An 18,913-nucleotide genomic window follows, 5' to 3' on the forward strand; every position below is an offset into this window, starting at 1 on the left:
TGTTCTCATTTTCTGAGTGTGCCTGCTATCTGCCACTTTAATACACTAATCGTCTCCCTTAGGAGCCACCCATGATCCCAGGGCTGTCACTCATAGGGTGGACTCTAGGCTTTACGTTGCACTGTTGGGTGTTTGCGCCCCTTGTGGGTGGAGCTAAATTTTTAAATGTGCATGTGGAGGCCACAGGTCAGGTGTTCCATCACTGTCCCTCAAACTCGGGTTAACAAGACTGCCTGGCCGGTGAGTGCCGGGACCTGCTTTTTTTTTTGCACCCCAACACTGGGATTCCAAGCACACGGGACTTTCACGTGGGTGCTGGAGATCTGGCTCAGGTTCTCATACTCCCAACACCAGAGCATCTCCCTGCACCCCGACAGCTCATTTACATGTGGGACTTGATTGTTCTCGCCTCGTCTCACTCACTAGAGTGCACTGAGCAGGCCTGAAGTTCTAATCTTTTCTTCAAAAACACTGAATAGAATCTAAATTTCCTCTAGTTAGTTTTACAAATCTTTATTGAAACTTACACATCAAGACGACAGCAATTCAGTGTTTTGAAAACAGTAACAAAAAGGTACCCAAACTCAGGTCAGCCAAATACTGGACATCACTGAGCCTGTTCCCGCCTCTCTGGCAAGAACAAAGGATATAATGGTAACTTCTGCTGACTGGTGACAGGAACCTATACCAATGGGCACATCTGTGGCATCACCATGGAAACCAAGACGAGTGTAAAACAGGTTCATTCACACTGATCCAAAGGACTCTTCCTGCTGCTGGGAATCCGGCAGGCTGCTGAAGGGGCTCCAGATCTTTTAGAACAAGCAATGCAACCACTGTGACCTCCTTTGCTCACTAGAGACACGGGTCCCCAGCTGAAGAGCACATGCTGGGACTGAAAGGAGGGTGGGGCTTTGACAAAGTTGTCATGGTAACACTGTCACCATTACAGTTGAAATAAGGAGTGGACAACCTTCCATGGTGGCCAGTCCTCAGGATCATTCAGCTTAATGGAGAATACGGCAGTGGGTTTTGAAGTTTGTGTTGACAACAATTATTGCTGAGTGTAGTCACATGATCTATAGTCCCATCCTGGTGACTTATTGCCTTCGGTAGGACTGGACAGCCAGCCACTCTAGTTAAAAAAGGTCCTTAGTGCACACAGTGTCGGGCAATGATTGCAAAGCTGCATCCGGAAATCAGACATCTGAGTTTCCATAGAATCTACAATCTACTGCTTTGATTTGGAAGGGCAGGCAAGATTGACTATTGCTCATGTCCGCGGCCAGGCTTCAGCAGGGACAGGCCATCGACCTTGGACACAGACGATGAGGACTTCTGTGTGGCTTCAGTCCCTGTTCCCCAGCTTTTCCTGGCAAGGTGCCAGCATTTGGGTCTGGCTTTTGACATCTCTGGCCAGCTGGGGGATGATGTCTGGAGCACACTAGCCTCGTGGACTGTGGTTCTGGGACTGCAAACAGCCGTCCCTTCCCATTTCTGGACTCTTCTAGAGAGGCTGTGCCTGGACAAACCTTCAAGGAGGGCTAGGGCAGGGGTGAAATGTCCCAGAGAGTGAGTGAGGATCTGCATGCACGTGGAGAGCCCAGCCCTGCCTGCTGTCCCTGTGGTCCATGGCTGGCTTACTTAGCATCTCATATGGGCTTGTAGAGCAGGGTGGTGACATACTTTTTCTTGTACCGGTGGGTTGCGCTGAGCACCATCACTCCATCCTAAGGGTGGAAATGCCAAAAGGCAGGACAGTCAGGGACGCAGACTCCAGAGAGCATGAGAATCACCAGACTTAAGGAAAACACAAGCGCTCCTGGGTAAACCCCGAGCCTGTCAGACCCCCAAAGCAGCTCTGGCTGTCAGCACGTCCAGGCAGTCCTAGAATGACAGGTCTTCAGAGCACACGCTCAGGGACTGCTCTAAGGCCAGACAGGTCATTACCTTGATAGAGAGTGCATAGAGGTGGTTCAACATGACGTGGTTGGGCTCCGGAAGCAGCGCTGGATCACACTGGGAGGGGACAGAGGGAGACATGAGCAAGTAAGACATGGAAGTCAAGACGATTTTCCTCCCTTATGTCATGGCCCGGGCAGGGGAGCCAAGGACAGGAGACAGGCTCACAGGTGGACCGGTCTTCCCAAGCTGGGCAGTGGGGCTGTGGAGATGACAGCTGAGTTGAGAGGTTGGAGCTACCATCACTGGAATACTCCTCAAGCTTTCACTGACTTTTAAAGCTCCTGCCCCATCCTTACAGAGAAGAGGCAGAACAATCAAGGACCTACTGAAATGCTTCCAAGGAACACAAGATATGCTGGGTACTAAATGCCCCTAAGAAGCAGATGGTAAAATCAAGTCTCTACAGCTGCATAATGAAGCAGATAAGACTCTGGAAGTGGACACGTGGATGCTGCCTCGCCACACCGTTCCATCTCAATAGGCCAGACAGCTAGTTTTTTCATTGCACATTCCCAACTTTTAAGAAAATACACTAAAATGGAAAAGAAAAGAGAAGAAAAGCCATCAGTCTGTGGTGGCTCAAAGCTGAGGTCCCTGCCTCACGGAGAGGAGTGTTCACCTCCCTCAGCGCTGGGAACTCCAGTACTGAAGTGCCTTCAGAGCGGCCAGCAGGCCCAGGACACCCAGAAGGCTGAAAGCGAACTCAGGAGGTGTGACCAGCCTTTCCAAACGAAGCTGGAAGGCCTTCACCATGCTGTGCAGTCGTCTCGAGGGCTTTGAGTGGCAGCAAGCTGCAGCCTAATGAGCTGCTCTGGCTGGAGTCTGGGGAAGTCTGCTGGGGACAAACAGCCTGCAGTCACAAGAGTACACGCTGGCTTCGTCGAGGGACAGAGGTGGAGGTGGAGGAGCTGGAAAGCCAGGTCCTCGTCCTAGCTCTGTCCCTGTCCTCCGTGAGGCTTAGCCTCTCAGAGGCTAAGAGCGCTGTCCCAGGTTCTCTGAGAGCCCCTGCTGGGCAGGCCTGGCGGGAAGAGAATAATTGGCCACCATGCCTCAGCTGAATGCTGCTTCAGCCAAAGGCTGCTGGGAGGGTTCCAAGACCTACAGGTTTTATCTGTCATCTTTTAAAGTTGACTAATACTTTGAGCACATCATGTTTGGGATATGCAAGTTCTGTGGAATGCCTACACTGGATCAGTATCGTCTATGGAAAGCATTATGGATGACTCTTAAAGTTAGACACAGAACTACCTACCATATGATTCAGCCACACAACCCATGTGTCTGTCTGTATCTGTGTGCACATATGTGTGCATGTAATGCATGAGTGCATCCAAAGCAAACAAAATCTGGGTGCTGAAGAGACGTCAATATGCCATGTTCACTGCAGCACGATTCACAACAGCCAAGATGTGGAGCACTAAACCACGGGTGGGTGGATTTACAAATGTAGCATACATACACCACTGTGATAGCTGCTACTAACTGTCAACTCGACACATTTCCTGGATGGGACACTGCAGAAGGCATGCATTTATTATGGATGATTGTGGATGCAATGAGACCACCTCCCTCAAACTCCTGCTGCTGCTGCTGCTGCTTTCCCTGTTAGGATGAACTTGACCCTGGAACTATGAATCCAAATGTACCCTTTCTCCCTGAAATTGCTTTTATCAAATCTTATTAGAGCAATGGGAAAAGAAACTACAACCATGGTATGTGGCCTGGCCTTAAAAAGGAAGGGAATTTTGTCATTTGCAACAACAAGGATGAATTCTGTGGACATTAAGTAAGCCAGGAGGCACAGGAAGACAAAACCGTGTGACATATACGTAATCTTTAGAGAGCAGGATGGGTGAGACAGAACAATAGTTATGGGGAAGATGCTGGCTATGGGAAACAGCTGTGAGAGGAGGCTGACCACAGTAACAACAATGTGCTAGAATTCTCAAAACCTCCAAGACAGCGGGCTTTGACCTCTCCTTGGGACGCCACTCACCAGCTCTGGAGCTCTGTCTCTTTACCATGAAGCTTACATAAGACCAGGTGGAAAGCACTCCCAAACTGGAAACAAGCTCTGTTAGTGCTCAGGGCTGCCTGTGTCTGGAGTCCTGGCACAGGTTCTCCCTATCATGTCTCCCTGGGCCGGAGGAGGTGCCTTCCTAGCTCAGGAGGGTGCTGACTGTCTTCCAACCTCTGCACTGTTTTAGAAGAGGGAGGGGAGCTGCCTCACCCAGATCTTTGAGGACAGCGGCTAAGGGTCCTTGTAGACCCCACTGGCTGCCTGTCTGAGGTCTGCACTGAACATAGGATCAGCCACTGGGGTCTGAAGTTTACTGGTTCTTACACTGGCCTCCTCCTGGATACAGAGTGATGACCGACCACACCAGGCACTATCTGTGCGTGGACTTTCAGCAGAGGGGAGTCCGGTGCCTGAGAGGGGGGAGTCTTCTGAGACGGAGCACAAACACTAACTACCCTGGTGGTCCAGAGTGATAGCTCTAAGCGAAGCCCCCCACAGACACACACTCAGCTCGCCAGCATGTGCAGTCTACTTCTGGGTGGAGTGTCGAGTGCGTGGTTATTTTAGCACCTGCTACAGTTTGACTGTTTCCCCTAAAGCCCATGCACTGGGACCTTAATCCCCGATGGCATGGGAGATGGTATAACTGGTGATGAATTAGGTCAAGAGAGTAGTTCAGTCATCTTGAGGGCACTGTTAGGAGTGGGCTCAACCCTTGCTTGCCTTTCCACCTCTGCCATGGCAGATGTGGTACAAAAGCCCTCACAGCTGCAGATGCCATGCTTGTGGGCCGTATGGCTGTTGGGCCTAGACCAAACCACTTTCCGGTCTTCTAAGTTTTTATTCTGTGTCAGCAGCAGATAATGGGTAAGACCGCGCCGTGCCGCCGTATGAACAGAGCTGGGCGGAATGGACAACTTAGGTTAAAGAGAATGGAAAGTCAGCCACCGGAAACAGCTGGCTGTTCAAGGCCCACACTTCCTTCCTGCAGGTCACTGAACAGTTTCTCAGAGGAAATGCGCTAAGATAGCTCAAGCCTCCTCAATCATCAGGAGGGCTGATGTTCCCGAAAGCAACTTGATCATTAAAGTTGATTCTAAGATGCTGTGGCTGGAGGAGGAACTCAAGCTCTAGCTGACCAAGAGGAGGTGGTTAACTGTTTTCTCGGGAAATGTAATGTAACGGGCGTCAACCTTTCCCCGGCAGCCTGTGTCCCTGTGTCAGGACCAGGGCAGCTCCCAACAACGGGAGACACGTGTGCTCACCGCTGCTTTGTAGGCAGCAGGCAGAGAGGAGGGCAGGTGAGCATGACCACGGAGGAGGGCTGGACGGAGTACTCACAGAAATGCCCGTGTCCTTGTTCAGGATGACCTGCAGCAGGTGTGGAGGGAGGATGGGTGGGGCTTTGAACCGCTCCTCCGGTTTGGAGATGTAAGGCTCCTGGTGGTAGGGTCCCGGTGGGGAACTGGACAGCTCTGTGGGGAGACGGTGACAGGACGCGCTGAGACCGCACGCTCTGGGGGCTGCATGCGATTTATGGTGTCGCCACCTACTTCCTGTCCTCGCTCCCTCAGTACAGACTCGTGTTTTCTTCAGCTATTCAAGCTCCAAGGAGGACGAACAGGGGGTGAAATCACCGTTAGAATCTGGGTGCTCAGATAAGCCTCAGTGGTAAATTGAGATGCTCCAATGAAAAGACAGCGGTAACAAGGTCAGGTGTCTGGGTCACACTAGCGGGAACCAGTCCTAATGACCTATTAACCTCTCCTGTCAGAGGAAAGGCTTCCTTCTTACTTCAGGCTGGGTTTGACAAACACTGCAAGTTTAAGGCTTCAAATCGGGAAAAGTGGCCTCGTCTAAGATACAAGCTCTACTAGGCAGAATAAAATAGGTTTAATGAGGCACCGGCATATCAAAAATAAACAAATAACAATAAAGACCTAAGGGTAAAGGCTCTTTGGCTCCACACGCTAGGCCTGAGTATCCTTACTGTACAGACACAGTAAGAAGCTTCTGGAAGTGCAGCACCTCATGCAGAAGCATCAGCTCAAATAGTGACAGCTGGCTGGCTGGCTGGCTGGCTGGCTGAGGTACTGAGCCATTATCCAAACAGCAGGATGGGTTCTGGTCACCTGATCTCTTAAGCTGGCCCAGAACTGCCAACTTTCTCAACGTCATTTTCTAGGTCGGGCTCCCTCTGCATGATCCAACCACATCTCAGCTGGAAAACTGAGAAAAGCATTCCGTGCAGAAAACGGAGCCATGAGGAGTAAGCACATGGTATGAGACAAACAAACTCAAGTGTCTAAGCAGGTCTGGCGCTGGAGCGGGCTCAGTCGAGGTGCACGCCGACTCAAGGCTTTTGGTGCGCACACGAAGTTCCACGTCAGCCAGTGTGAGGAGTGTGCACGGCCTCCCTGACACACCCTCTGCCTATCTGAAACACGGGCCTGGTCATCTGGGGACAACCAGTGATCCCGAGGAAGGGGCACTGGCTTTGGATCTCTAACCCAGATCCACACTCTGACCCGTTGGGCACAGGCAGCCCAGCCCACCCGTCCATTACAGCTGTGACGCCAGCGGTGCACCACGACACAGTCTCTCCTCAACTGTCCCTGGGACATTCCAGGGGGTTTCTTCCTGTGGGGTGTGGGTGGGCCGCAGGCACCGAACGCTCCGTGGTTAGAAGACTCTGGTTTACCAGGACCGAACAGAACGGGTTTCCAGAAACGAGAGTTGTGCGATGCAGCCTGTGGTCTACAGGGAGCCACTTTCTCTCAGAGGCCTGACAAGGGGCTAATGGGCTGCACAAGTGACGGCCAAGGTCACTGAGGTGTCGTTTATCACCTGTCCGCCTGCAATTCTCCAGGCACTGTGAGCTGGCAGCTCCCCTGGCGCTGGCTCATTCCTGACCCGCTGTGTCCTCCAGGGCCTCGCCAGCCCTGCCTGTGGCATATCATCCAGTCTGGCTGTGTTTCTACGGCCAAGCGGAACTACCGAGTAGCCCCCAGACAAGGGCGGTGACTTACGACCTCTTTGGGGTCAAACTCCAACAGCCAGAGCGGACGGAATTAGGAATGAACTGCTCTGGCCCAGAGAGCTACAACTGTCTAGCTGGCCGGGCAGCTTTAGCTCAAGTGTGAGAGGCAAGGGAAACAGAGTATGTGCAGGCTGCACAGCCCCAGCCTGCACACACGTGGGATAAAGTAACTGTTCATACCAGACACATCGGAGCACTTTTGGGAATCCACCATTAAAGCATCAAACACTTCAAAGTCAGTTTTCTTCACTTGAATGATGTTGTTAACTGTGCCAAGCTGGCTGGTTACTATTGGCTGGGAAGAGACAGACAGGCAGAAATCATAACATGGAAGGTCTGTGGAGTTTCCAGAGGACTAGAATTCCTGGCTGGAAGGTCTCACCGCCTGGCTAGCTACTCTTGGTCAATTATACCAACGGCCTGGCAACTGGCGCTATCTAACTTGGAGCCACAGCGGGGAAGTCACAAGGGAGGTGATTGCTGGCTGTGCAGGTACCCAGCGGGCCGGGGCTGCAGGAAGAGTACCTCGGAAGGATCGTGGGTCCACTGACCATCCACAAAGAACTTATACTGATGCTCTCCTTCAGGCAGATCCAGGATGGCCACAAAGTTATTTTGGCTGCAGAAAGAAAGGAAGCAGTGTTTCAGGTGGGTGGGGGTGGGTGGGTGGGGGCTGACCTCTGGCTCCAGGTACAACCAAGAGTTCGGCTGCAGGAGAGCAGACGTGTTTGACCAATTCAGACAATTCACGGTCTCGGTCTCAACCTAGGACAGCCACTTAATGAAGCAGCAGGCAAGAGTTTCCAGAAAACTCCCTCTGCTCAGACACTAGGAACCAGAATCCTAACCCCGAAAGGTCAACAAATGGTAATTCATGATTTTCAGGTCTGCAAGGAGGGGGGGGGCCCACAAAGGCGGACACAGCTGCCCAGCTTTCCCTCCGTCAGCTTTCCGTGGACAGGGAGACGGCCAGTGTAACGGCACACACGTGTATATACACGGGCAGGGAGACGGCCAGTGTAACAGCACACACGTGTGTATATACACGGGCAGGGAGACGGCCAGTGTAACGGGGCACACACGTGTATATATACACGGGCAGGGAGACGGCCAGTGTAACAGGGCACACACGTGTATATATACACGGGCAGGGAGACGGCCAGTGTAACGGGGCACACACGTGTATATATACACGGGCAGGGAGACGGCCAGTGTAACAGGGCACACACGTGTATATATATACACGGTCAGGGAGACGGCCAGTGTAACAGGGCACACACGTGTATGTATACACGGGCAGGGAGACGGCCAGTGTAACAGGGCACACACGCACACATATACGCATATACGCACACATACATACACACACACACACACACACACACACACACACACACACACACACACACGAACGTGTATAACTAACTACCCAGCAATTCTTGAGCCCTTGCCATTTAGTTGTTTCTTGGCCTGACTTGAGCTGACTTGTGGCTCTGGGGCTCAGTGGTTCCCCACTTCAGTGTCAGCCGTGGGGACACAGGGGCTCTGACAATCATCAGGTGGCACAGCAGGGCACTGCTCTCCATTTATCACAAGTGGTCACTAGTGAGTGTGTGGGTTTCTGAGGAAGTGTCTCAGTACATCTTTGCTAACGTCTTCAGAACATGTATCTTCCAACCTTCCAAAAGTAACAGAAGGGAGGTGGTCTGGTCGACAGTCCCTCACGGGGCGACTGCTGAGAGCAGGCAATGTGGGCTCGGATCTAGGCCTCCGAGGTTCCCAGCCCCACACTCCCTCCATTGCCCCGGGAACAACTTCTTCAGAAGAAACGGCAGCTGAGTGTCGAGGATGGCTCAGAAATGTCCTCCTGAGACACTGCTGTCCTCCACAACCATGCACTAGAGACCGAGACTCTTGGGGTGGAGATCTGAACTCCACCTCATTGAGTGAAATATTTCCTCACTCACCATCTATCTTAGGAAAATACACTTTGCGCCGCTCACCCAGAGAAACGAGAACAGACGCACAGCTAAGGCCACATGAGGAGGAGAGTCCCAGGCCATTAGTTACCTTCTCGTGAGGGGCAGTTTGCTCCAGTTGTTGAAGGATCCAGACAAGTAGACCTCCTTTCCACCCCCTGTCCAGCGGAACACAGTGGGCCGAGCCTGGGCGGGGGCTTTGTCATTCACTTCCAGGTCATGCTGCCAGGCCAGGAATTCCTCCTTCTCTGGAGCCTAAGAAGCAGAGCCATTTACTCAGGGTCAGGCAGCATCCCCACACCAGACTGTCAGCCTAAGAGCGACCACACACTCTAATCAGGCAGCTCTCTCCACTTAGTCCTACTCGTCTGTTCCCCACCTGCATTTGGAGATAGTAAAAACAACGGCTTCTGTCAGTCCTGTGAAGACTGAGATAGTCTGACAAACACTGGGTGCTTAATCATTAGCTCCTGTTACGGCGACTGGACCTCACAAAAACTCTAGAGGAAGCTAGATGGCCTATTTGGAAGAAGACTGCCATGAATCCAAGGTGGGTTTAAGACATGTGATTTCCCTCCAGTAAGCAAGACTTCCGGGTATGGACGCTCTCAGAGCTGTTACACCTGGCAAATTCAGATGGCGAGGGAGGGGCTGTTCACCAAGCACCGGAGAAACAGATTAGTAAGACACCCTGGTCCCTTCACTATGACAAACGATACTATCCAGTGACTTCAGAGAGTGACTGACTGACTCCAGACAGAGAGAAAGGACGACATCCAGCCCTGGGGTGAAACAGTTCTCTAGTCAGAAGAAAAGCCAAAGACTAGATTTCTAGGATGGGAAACCGCCCCAAGGGGAGCTTAGGAGCATCTATCGCTTTCACTTCCAGATGCTGATCTGCTCTTATCTAAAAGATGCCTGCAGTCTCTGGATCTACAATTGTTTTTGAGCAGTGGTTCTCACCCTTTAAACACGGTTCCACCTGTTGTGCTGACCCCCAACCAACCATCAAATCATTTTCCCTGATACTTCATAACTGTAATTTTCCTGTTATCAATCATAATGTAAATATATATATAATACACACACACACACACACACACACACACACACGTAATATATATATATATTACACAGAAGGCAGCCAAAGGGGTCGTGACCCACAGCCTTACAGTGATCACTGTAACCACAATTGGGAGGAATTTCTGACTTGATCAGGCGGCCCAGTTACTACTGATGAGATGAGAAGGAATGCCATTTAAATCCCCACTCCCTGGACAGCAACAAACCCCACTTCTTTTTTTAAAACAATGTTTACTCGGCTCACAGCAAGGAGAGCAGAGGGCACGGTGAATATACACCTGCCACAACACTTACTTCCTCTTAAATAGCCTCGGGCCAAAATTACTTCTAGGGGTGGGGACAATCTCAACTCTGGAGAAAACACCACTCCAAAGATCACAACACACACCTTTCCCCCAAAGCAGCAAGCCGGGAAAATGAGTTACAGTAACAAGATGCAGTCTCCATAAGAGTTCTTCCAAGTTAGACTCAAAATCAAGAGCCAAAGAATAATAATGTCGATATACCTAGCCCAATTTGGGGGCAGGGGTGAGTAAAAGCCGAGTGAGCGACCAGGCAATTAGTCTGTTTAAGTAATGGGGATTTATAGGCAACAAGACAGTAACAGACTGGGTAGGTCAGAGTCGACCTTCCCACTTGCAGTTTATTCTAAGGAATTAGCTCCTTCCACTAAATCACCAAATGTCCTTGGACTGGGCCGGAAGCACTGGCCACATCGCTGTGGTTAAGAGGATGTGGCTCAAGCAGGAACTTTCAGGCTTGACCTGCAAAAAAATGGTTTGCTCTGGTCTGCTTCCAGTCCAGGTCACTGTTTCAGTAAAGGAGAGGTGGAGTAGCAGTTAGCTGCTGGCTGCTGTTCGGAGTGACTCTTGGCCACTGATCACCTCAAATGCAACAGCCGGGTCTAAGGGAGGTTAGCAAGCTGGACCAAGAGTGTCTGGAACCAAACACCCCGGGGCAGTCAGCTAGTCAACTTCATTTTTCAGCTTAACATATGTGCTCCCTGTTTTACCTCCAAAACGAACACCCAGACTCCCCGCCCAACTTTTGCAAACGCCCGATCGGCCTGAAGCTGAGGCCAAGTTTCTGCAAAGCCGTGCGTGCAATCAATTACATCTAAGAGGGAAAGGAGACGCCGGTGCTCAATTACAGCTCGCTCGCCCCGCAATTAATTAAGAATCTGAAACTCCGGTCCCAGAGCTGCTTTCTCCTTAATGATGTTCCACGGAGCCCTGGGTGACGCTCCTATCGGTAATTAGGCACAGGTTCCCGGACAGCCAAGGAGGGCGGTGACGGGGCCAGCAGCTCCCTCCAGGTGCGAAGTTGGGAATGTGGCGGGAACAACGCAAAGGGGGCGCAAAGGAGGGGGTGGGGGGCTCGGAGGGCCCCCGACTCAGCACCTTGATTTCCTCCGAGTGGAAGATGTCGGCGTCCTCCGGGCTGTCCATCAAGATCTTGGGCCTGTCCCCATCCTTGGCGCCCCCGGAGCTGTCCCTCCGCGCCGTCTTGTGGCCGCCCTGGCGCTCCAGCGCGGCGCGCTCGCTGCTCGTGTTGCCCATGGCGGGGGACCTGCGTGGAGGGGGGGGGAACGACACAGGGAAACGGGAAGGGACGAGCCGGGACCCCCCACCCCCGGGGACCCCCGAGGACCCCCGGGACCGCGGGCCACGCCCCTCGGCCCCCCGCGCGCGCGCGCTCGCCGAGCCCCGCTGTACCTGCTCCGGCGGCAGCCGCGGCTACAACTCCGACCAGAGCCGGAGCGTAACTTGACACTTGTCGGGCAAACTTCTCCCACCCCTTAGCAGCTTCCGCTTCCGGCCGGGCCCCGCGCAGGCAGGATGGTCACGGCGGGGACGGGGGACACGGACGGAGCGCTCCAGGCGAGCCCGGCGTCACTTCCGTTTCCGTCCTGGGAGAAGGGGCTCCGCTCGCCCGCGGCCGCCTCCGGCCGCGCAGCGCGCAGTCGCCGTGGGTCGTTCCGGGCCGCTCCCAGGACGAACTTCCTGACGGCCGGCAGGAGGCGCTCGCGTGCCCGCCTCGTCCCGCTCCGGACTGAGCGGGGATGCCCTTGACCGGGGCCGCCCACCCCACTCCCAGTGTGTGCGCTCTCCAGTTAATGGGGCGGGGGTGGGGGGGTCTTTGTAAAGGGCAAATAGAATTAAGAAACCAGGAGCTGGCGAGATGGCAAGGCGGTCGGGGGCGCTTGGTCCTGCAGAGTTCCCGGGTTCGATTCCGAGCTCACAAGTTTATCGGTGTGGTTTTGTTGTCGTTGAAGTTGAGAGTACGACCTGTTGATGAGGCATTTTGAAAGGTGCCTTGGAACGACTTTGGACACATTAGGCATGAAATGTGTTAGTGTTTAGGGCTTCGGTAGAGATACAGACCCTTTTACTAAAATGTTCTCGTCTTCCACACTGTCACTCACTTTTTAAAAACATTGTCGTGCGTTTATTATTATTTTTTTTAAATGCATTGGATTTCCTAGCCCATGCCTTGCATTTCATCCACTGAACATGTATTTAGTATTTTTTTTTTTTATTACTTGCAATGTGACACATTTTCGTTAAGGGAGCCAGAGACCCTGATGACTGACATATGGTCTTCTAGAGAGAATTTGACAGTATCTATGTAAAAAAAAAAAAAAAAGAATCTTCATTTTTATGGACAATTATACTTCTAGTGAATCACTATAAAAATTCACACATGAAAATTATGTACAAGCATGCTTTTTTGAAGCATTGATTCTAATTATTATACCAATTCTAAGATGCACATTTTAAGACATCTTATCTCTCTGAAATTGGATGCTTCTAGCCATTAAAAAAAAAAAAATCTTACATTTGATGAAATAGAGAAATTTAAAACCCCAGAAGTTTTTTGGTGCAAGAACGGCTAACAGCATTTTATAACCTATTGAGGCAACATTTAAAAAAAAGTCAATAGCAGGATGTAGTGGGACATCCCTGAAATCCTAGCACCGGAGAGGCTCAGGGGGGGTGGCCATGAGTTTGGGGCCACCCTGGGCTACATAGTGGTAGCCAATGTCAAAGATGGGTAAGTGTGTGTGTGTGCATGTGTGTGTGTGTGTGTATGCTCGTGTGTGTGCGTGTGTGCGCGCGCGTGTGTGTATGTGTGTGTGTGTGTGTGTGTGTGTGTAGGTGGGGGAGCTTCAAGATGGTTTAGCAAAGGTATTTTCCAAGCCAGTGTGGCAAACTTAAGTTCCATCCCCAGAGCTCCACAGAGTTGTCCTCTGCCCTCCACACATGTGCTGTGGTACTGCACCTACATGCTGGTGAACACACACACACACACACACACACACACATACACACACACACACACACACATACACACACACACACACTCTTTATAAGCGTAAAGAAAAATTATGAAAATGTATTAACTGACAAAATAACAGGAGAGCATGGGCTCTGAAGTCAGCCTGCCTGAGCTCAAATTCTGATTTTAACATCTGGTAAGTTCCACAGTGGCTTCTACTGGGAAATGGCCGTAGAAACAACGCCAGTCTTATAGGCCTGGTTTGTAACTCACTTTAAGACCATTCATGAAAAATAGCCAGCATCTGACCTGAGGACACATGCAGTAGTTGGCACTTTTATTAGTATCCTCATTCTTGAAGGTGAAAAGTTCTGGAAGGATATGTAACAAACACTGTGGATGAGGAGAGGAGTGAGATTAAAATTGGAAAAAACAGAAGGACGGCTTTTGCTTTTTAGTTTATATGTTTATATACTTCTTTTTCTTTTTTTTCTTTCTTTCTTTTTTTTTTTTTTTTTGCCAGTGAGGCTATGAGCAACAATAGATAAGATATGCTCCAAATTCTAAAGGAATACAGCATAGAAGAGGAGCGGGTCACAGGAAGGCAAAGGATTCTGCCTCAGCCAGGGCAAGGGCTGTGTGTGGGCCAGGGAAGATTTTCTGGAACTAATGACCAACAATCCGAATTTACTCAGTGGAGTCAGGACGGTTGAATGTGCCTGCTGGACTGAATAAGCCAAGCTGGAACAGATGAGCTGTTTTCCCAACCGTGGTTCTGACGACGTCCTCACGTCATCGGCGAGGAGCCCCCGGGGCTGTGGGTTCTTTTCTGAAACAGCTGGGCAGCTGAGAATAGAACACGTGCTCTGATGTGCCAAGGAAGCCTCTGCTCCTACTCAGATAACGGTGATAGCACAATCCCACGATGCCAAACACCATGCGCATATCCCGAAGATGTGCTCAGTGTTTTCCAGTCAATGAGACGATCTGGTCCCCGGGGTTGCACAGGTGAGCCCTGCTTCAGGGATGCCTGCTGCAGAAGTGGGTGCTGAGATTTTTGCTCAGCTCTCTTCTCAAGACTATGTTGTCTGAGGGAAAGGGCATGTCTTCCTTACTTGTAGAACTATACCTCATAGGCTAATGCTAGCCACTAGCCCCTTTCCAAGAGGACCAAGCAACCTAAGAGTCAGAGGGATTGGCTGGAGAGGTGGCTCAATCGGTAAAGGCCTTTGCAGCCAGGCCTGATGACTGGGGTTCAAGCCCCAGGACCTAACTGGTAGAAAGAACTAACTCCCAATAGTTGACAAGTAATTTTTTTTAAAGTATTAGAGGTAGCTTGGCATCTGCCCTAAACATGATTCTAATAATTAAATTCCAGGAAATCACATTGAAATTTCAAAGAGAGACATCTTGGTTATTTTGGACCTTGGAGTATTTTAAGGCTCAGTTTGTCTGTTTGTTCTTGCATCCCCTGAAGGCACTGGATAGATGTACAATGAACTTAGAAGATAAATTGGAGGTAATCTGAAAAAAATGCTGCACTGTACTCTCAAAACTGACTTCAACATATATGGGAACCCACAAAGGTTTCCTAGTGAGATCTGAGCTTGCTTTACCCAGCAGGGCTGTATTAGGCGATGGCTGGACCACGTGCATGGTTACAGGTGTCTGTGATGGTCTGCACTTGGCTGTGCTGGGGGGGAGGTCTTTTGCTCCACCCCTTGGCATTCCTTTAAAAGACCTTTAGTAGAGCCAGAAGGGGCTGGTGGGTTTTGATCCAGGCCCTCCCGAGGCTATCCTATGTTACTGTTTCTCTCTCCTCTATATTTCTATCTACATATTTCTCACTTCTTCTTCCTCAAGAGTACCCTGAGGGAAAAAGTAGGGGCAGGTCCCCCCCAGACATACACCCTGTAAGATCTCAAAGAGAGAGAGTTGAGGATCAGAGGTCTGGATCACTACTGATTGGAGTCTTGCTGTATTATGTTACATTTCATGGACAGGAGAACTAACATTTGTATCAGCTGCTGGCCTGTGTGGAAAGTCCAGGTAGGGTGGACTCCCCATTTACAGATGTCTACTTAGTGTCTCTGTGGGGTCACTTTTTGTGGTACTTGTTTTTATTTACGGTACAGGAGATCAAATCTATGGCTTTGTGCATGCTAGACAAGGCTGTGCCCAAGCTCATTGTGTTACTTATTTTTTTTCTTTTTTCAAAAAGGACGCTTGTCAGTATCTCAGTATCAAAAATAGCTTCAGTTCTCTCCATTGACTCCAAAGAGACCTCGACCAAAGTGAACACATTTAAAGCCAACAACCTTCAGGCTCTACTAACAGATGTTACAGAAACCTCACCTAAAAGTATCTGTTGAGTCAGAAAGTGGTGGTGCACACCTTTGATCCCAGCACTCAGGAGGCAGAGGCAGCTGGATCTCTGTGAGTTCAAGGCCAGCCTGGTCTACAAAGCAAGTTCCAGGACAGCCAGGAATGTTACACAGAGAAACCCTGTCTGAGACAAAACAAAACAAAACAAAGCGTTTGTTGATGGCTGGAGAGATGGATCAGTGGTTCAGAGCTCTGGTTGCTCTTTCTCAGGGTCTGAGTTCAATTCCCAGCACCGACATGTCTGCCCACAACCATGTGTGACTCCAGTTCTAGAGAAGTTGATGCCCCCTTCTGGCCTCTATGGGCATTGCACACATGTGGTGCACAGACATCCATGCAGACAAAACATCCAAATACATAAAATAAAAATAAATCGTTTTAAAAAGTGGAGATTGGGTGAGGAAAAGAAGCACACTGTCTGCTCACAGGCCGTAGAGAATCCTCACAGACAGATGGGGTGGCCGGGGTACCTGGGTCCCCCAAAGTGCAAAGTTTCAAAATAATAAGATTTTTTTTTAAAAAGTTTTGTACAAATGTTATTCAGAGTTTTTCCAGTGATGACTGATACAAAGCCGAACTTGGAGAGAGAGTGCAGATTCAGATTGATGCGCTGACTTCATATGACTGAATCAAGGCCACAGACTTAATGATCGTTCCCTTCCAGGAGGCAGAGGACGCTAAAGAGTCACCTCGTGGTTGAGTGGCTGTTATCCATTTCGTGAGCGGAAGGGGTAGAGATGGATGAGTTCGGTCGGGGAGTGAGTGATGGAGGGGCTTGCCTGGTGTGCACTGGGGTAGGAAGGGAGTACGGCTTTCACTGGCTCACTATTTTAACGTGATCACTTCCGATGCAAAAAGTAAGAGTTGTCTGGGGCTGGAGACATGGCCCAGGGGTCAAGAAACTTGCAGCTCTTCAAGAGGACCAGATGTAAGCATCCGGGTAGGGATGCTCACAACTACCTATAACTCCAGTTCTGGGGGATTGGACACCTTCTTTTGGCCTCCTTGAGCGCGCGCTCACGCGCACGCACACACACACACACACACACACACACACACACACACACACACACACATACTCACACATTCAATACAAGCTTTTAAGAACTGAAAAGTAGTCTAAAGATATCTGAAGCTGAAAAACCTCAACAGTATGTTTTGTTTGGTTTTGTTTCTTCGTTTCTGGCGTCTCAGCCTTCCTGGGATCCCCTTTCTGATTTGGCAGTTACTCTGTACAGAGCGATGAGGTTTCACACAGTGAGGTCTTTTCTGAGTTGTGTTTGGCTCTTAGTAAGGGGGCGCGTACCTGCTTCCCCCCTTCATGTATGCGTTGAGATGAAAGTTACTTTCCAAAAGTAAGAGAATTAGAGTGAGTCTCCAGAACTGCAGAAGAACTTGGGGTGCTTTTGGCAAATGGCTGCTGTGGTAGTTTGAATGTAATTGGCCCCTGTGATCTCATAAGCACGATGTGGCTTTGTTGTGGCTTTGTTGGAGCAAGTGTGCCGTTACTGTGGAGGCGGGCTCTGGGGTCTCATATATGCTCAAGCCACAGCCAGTGTCTCAGACCATTTCTTTTTCTTTCTTTCTTTTTTTTTTTTTTTAAAGCTTTATTCATTTATTATGTATACAGTGTTCTGCCTGCACGTATGCCTGCAGGCCAGAAGAGGGCACCAAATATCATTACAGATGTTTGTGAGCCACCATGTGGTTGCTGGGAATTGAACTCAGGACCTCTGGAAGAGCAATCAGTGCTCTTAACCGCTGAGCCATCTCTCCAGTCCCATTTCTTGTTGCTTGCAAGCCAAGATGTAGGACACTTGGCTGCTTCTCCAGTATCGTGTCTGCCTGCACGTCACCATGTCGCACCATGATGATAAATGGACTGGACTAAACATCTGAAAATGTAAGCCATCCCAGTTAAATGTTTTTCCTTTATAAGAGTTGCTGTGGTCATGGTGTCTCTTCACAGCAATAGAAACCCTAACTAGGACAGTTGCCAAGACAACAAAAATTACAGAATGGGTAGACCACAGACAGCATGCTTTTAAAGATGCCTCCCATGGTACTTCTCAGAATGTAACGTCAGAACCCAGCAGCCTGCTCGTCTCACGGGTACCCACAGGCAGTCTACAGAGACACCTTCGGTGAGTCCCTGGCTAACAGACTTCCTGTTGCCAGTATCTCTCCCACGGGAACTGAGTTTATATAAAGGGGTATTGGTGAGCCCTGCCTTCCCCGCTCCACTGTCCCCGAGTCCTGCTTGGGAATCGGGGAGCCTGGGTTCAGGCTTGTGCTGTGAAAGCTTCCCTCATCCTCAGAGATGTATAAGAACAGAGACTTGCCAGGTGGTGGTGGTGGTGGCGGCAGCGGCGGCGGCGGCGGTGGTGGCGCACGCCTTTAATCCCAGCACTCGGGAGGCAGAGGCAGGCGGATCTCTGTGAGTTTGAGGCCAGCCTGGTCTACAGAGTGAGATCCAGGAAAGGCGCAAAGCTACACAGAGAAACCCTGCCTCGAAAAATAAAAAAAAAAAAAGAGAGAGAGAGACTACTTCTGCTATGGGTGTCCGCTATTGGTCTCTGCTGCCGGGACTGAGCTCTCCTCTGAGGCCCCAACGTGCTGTTACCACTCTGTCCAGGGTGCTAATAGCTCTTCTAATGCATGCTTACTCCCCAGCAATCCATTTTGGGGGTCTCTCTTGAACCCCTGCCCAAATAAAAACCTTCCGGTGCGTTGCCCCCTGCAGTCCGGGCCAGCGATCCAGTCATGAATGCGGTCCTGACACAAAATTGTCAACGTTCATGAGAAGGGGTTAGCTTTTGACCCTAGAAAACACTCCATGATTGGCACCTCATCATCGTTCTTGAGGATGGAGAGTTCTGGAAAGATACATCACAAACACTGTTGGTGAATATGGAGACTGCAGAGCAATGGAGTCGATTGTTTTGAAATGTGTGTGTTGTATGTGCATTGGTTCGTGGGTTCAGGCACATGTGCGTGTTCCTGTCCCCGTGGAAGCCGGAGAAGGCGTTGGGGCATCCTGCTCCAGCATTCTTTGCTTCCTGGAGACAGGGAGCCTGAGCTAGGCTGGTCACCAACAAGCCTCTATATTCTCCTTCCTCCCATCTCTGGCTTTTATGTGGATGTTGAGGAATTGAACTCAGG

At 50.4% G+C, this 18,913-nt stretch overlaps 1 protein-coding gene across 1 annotated transcript; it reads right to left on the bottom strand.

Moving 5' to 3' along the window:
* Positions 1–497: 497 nt before the first annotated feature.
* On the bottom strand, positions 498–12,321 carry Prkab1 (protein kinase AMP-activated non-catalytic subunit beta 1). The gene is made up of 8 exons (XM_006970820.4): positions 11,803–12,321; positions 11,488–11,656; positions 9,096–9,259; positions 7,551–7,644; positions 7,206–7,320; positions 5,327–5,460; positions 1,951–2,019; positions 498–1,730 (listed from the first exon to the last, which is right to left on the bottom strand). Exons 2-8 carry the CDS (start codon positions 11,644–11,646, stop codon positions 1,653–1,655), a joined length of 813 nt encoding a protein of 270 aa, XP_006970882.1. The 5' UTR covers positions 11,647–11,656; positions 11,803–12,321; the 3' UTR covers positions 498–1,652.
* Positions 12,322–18,913: the final 6,592 nt, after the last annotated feature.

The sequence above is a fragment of the Peromyscus maniculatus genome, chromosome 23 (assembly GCF_049852395.1).
Source record: "Peromyscus maniculatus bairdii isolate BWxNUB_F1_BW_parent chromosome 23, HU_Pman_BW_mat_3.1, whole genome shotgun sequence".
NCBI classification, from domain to species: domain Eukaryota; kingdom Metazoa; phylum Chordata; class Mammalia; order Rodentia; family Cricetidae; genus Peromyscus; species Peromyscus maniculatus.

Coding starts and splice junctions, on each gene's coding strand:
- Prkab1 (XM_006970820.4), bottom strand. CDS start 11,646: ATGGGCAACACGAGCAGCGAGCGCGCCGCGCTGGAGCGCCAGGGCGGC. Junction 9,260..11,487: donor TCCACTCGGAGGAAATCAAG/GTGCTGAGTCGG, acceptor TCTGCTTCTTAG/GCTCCAGAGAAGGAGGAATT. Junction 7,321..7,550: donor GGACCCACGATCCTTCCGAG/GTACTCTTCCTG, acceptor GTCTCTTCCCAG/CCAATAGTAACCAGCCAGCT.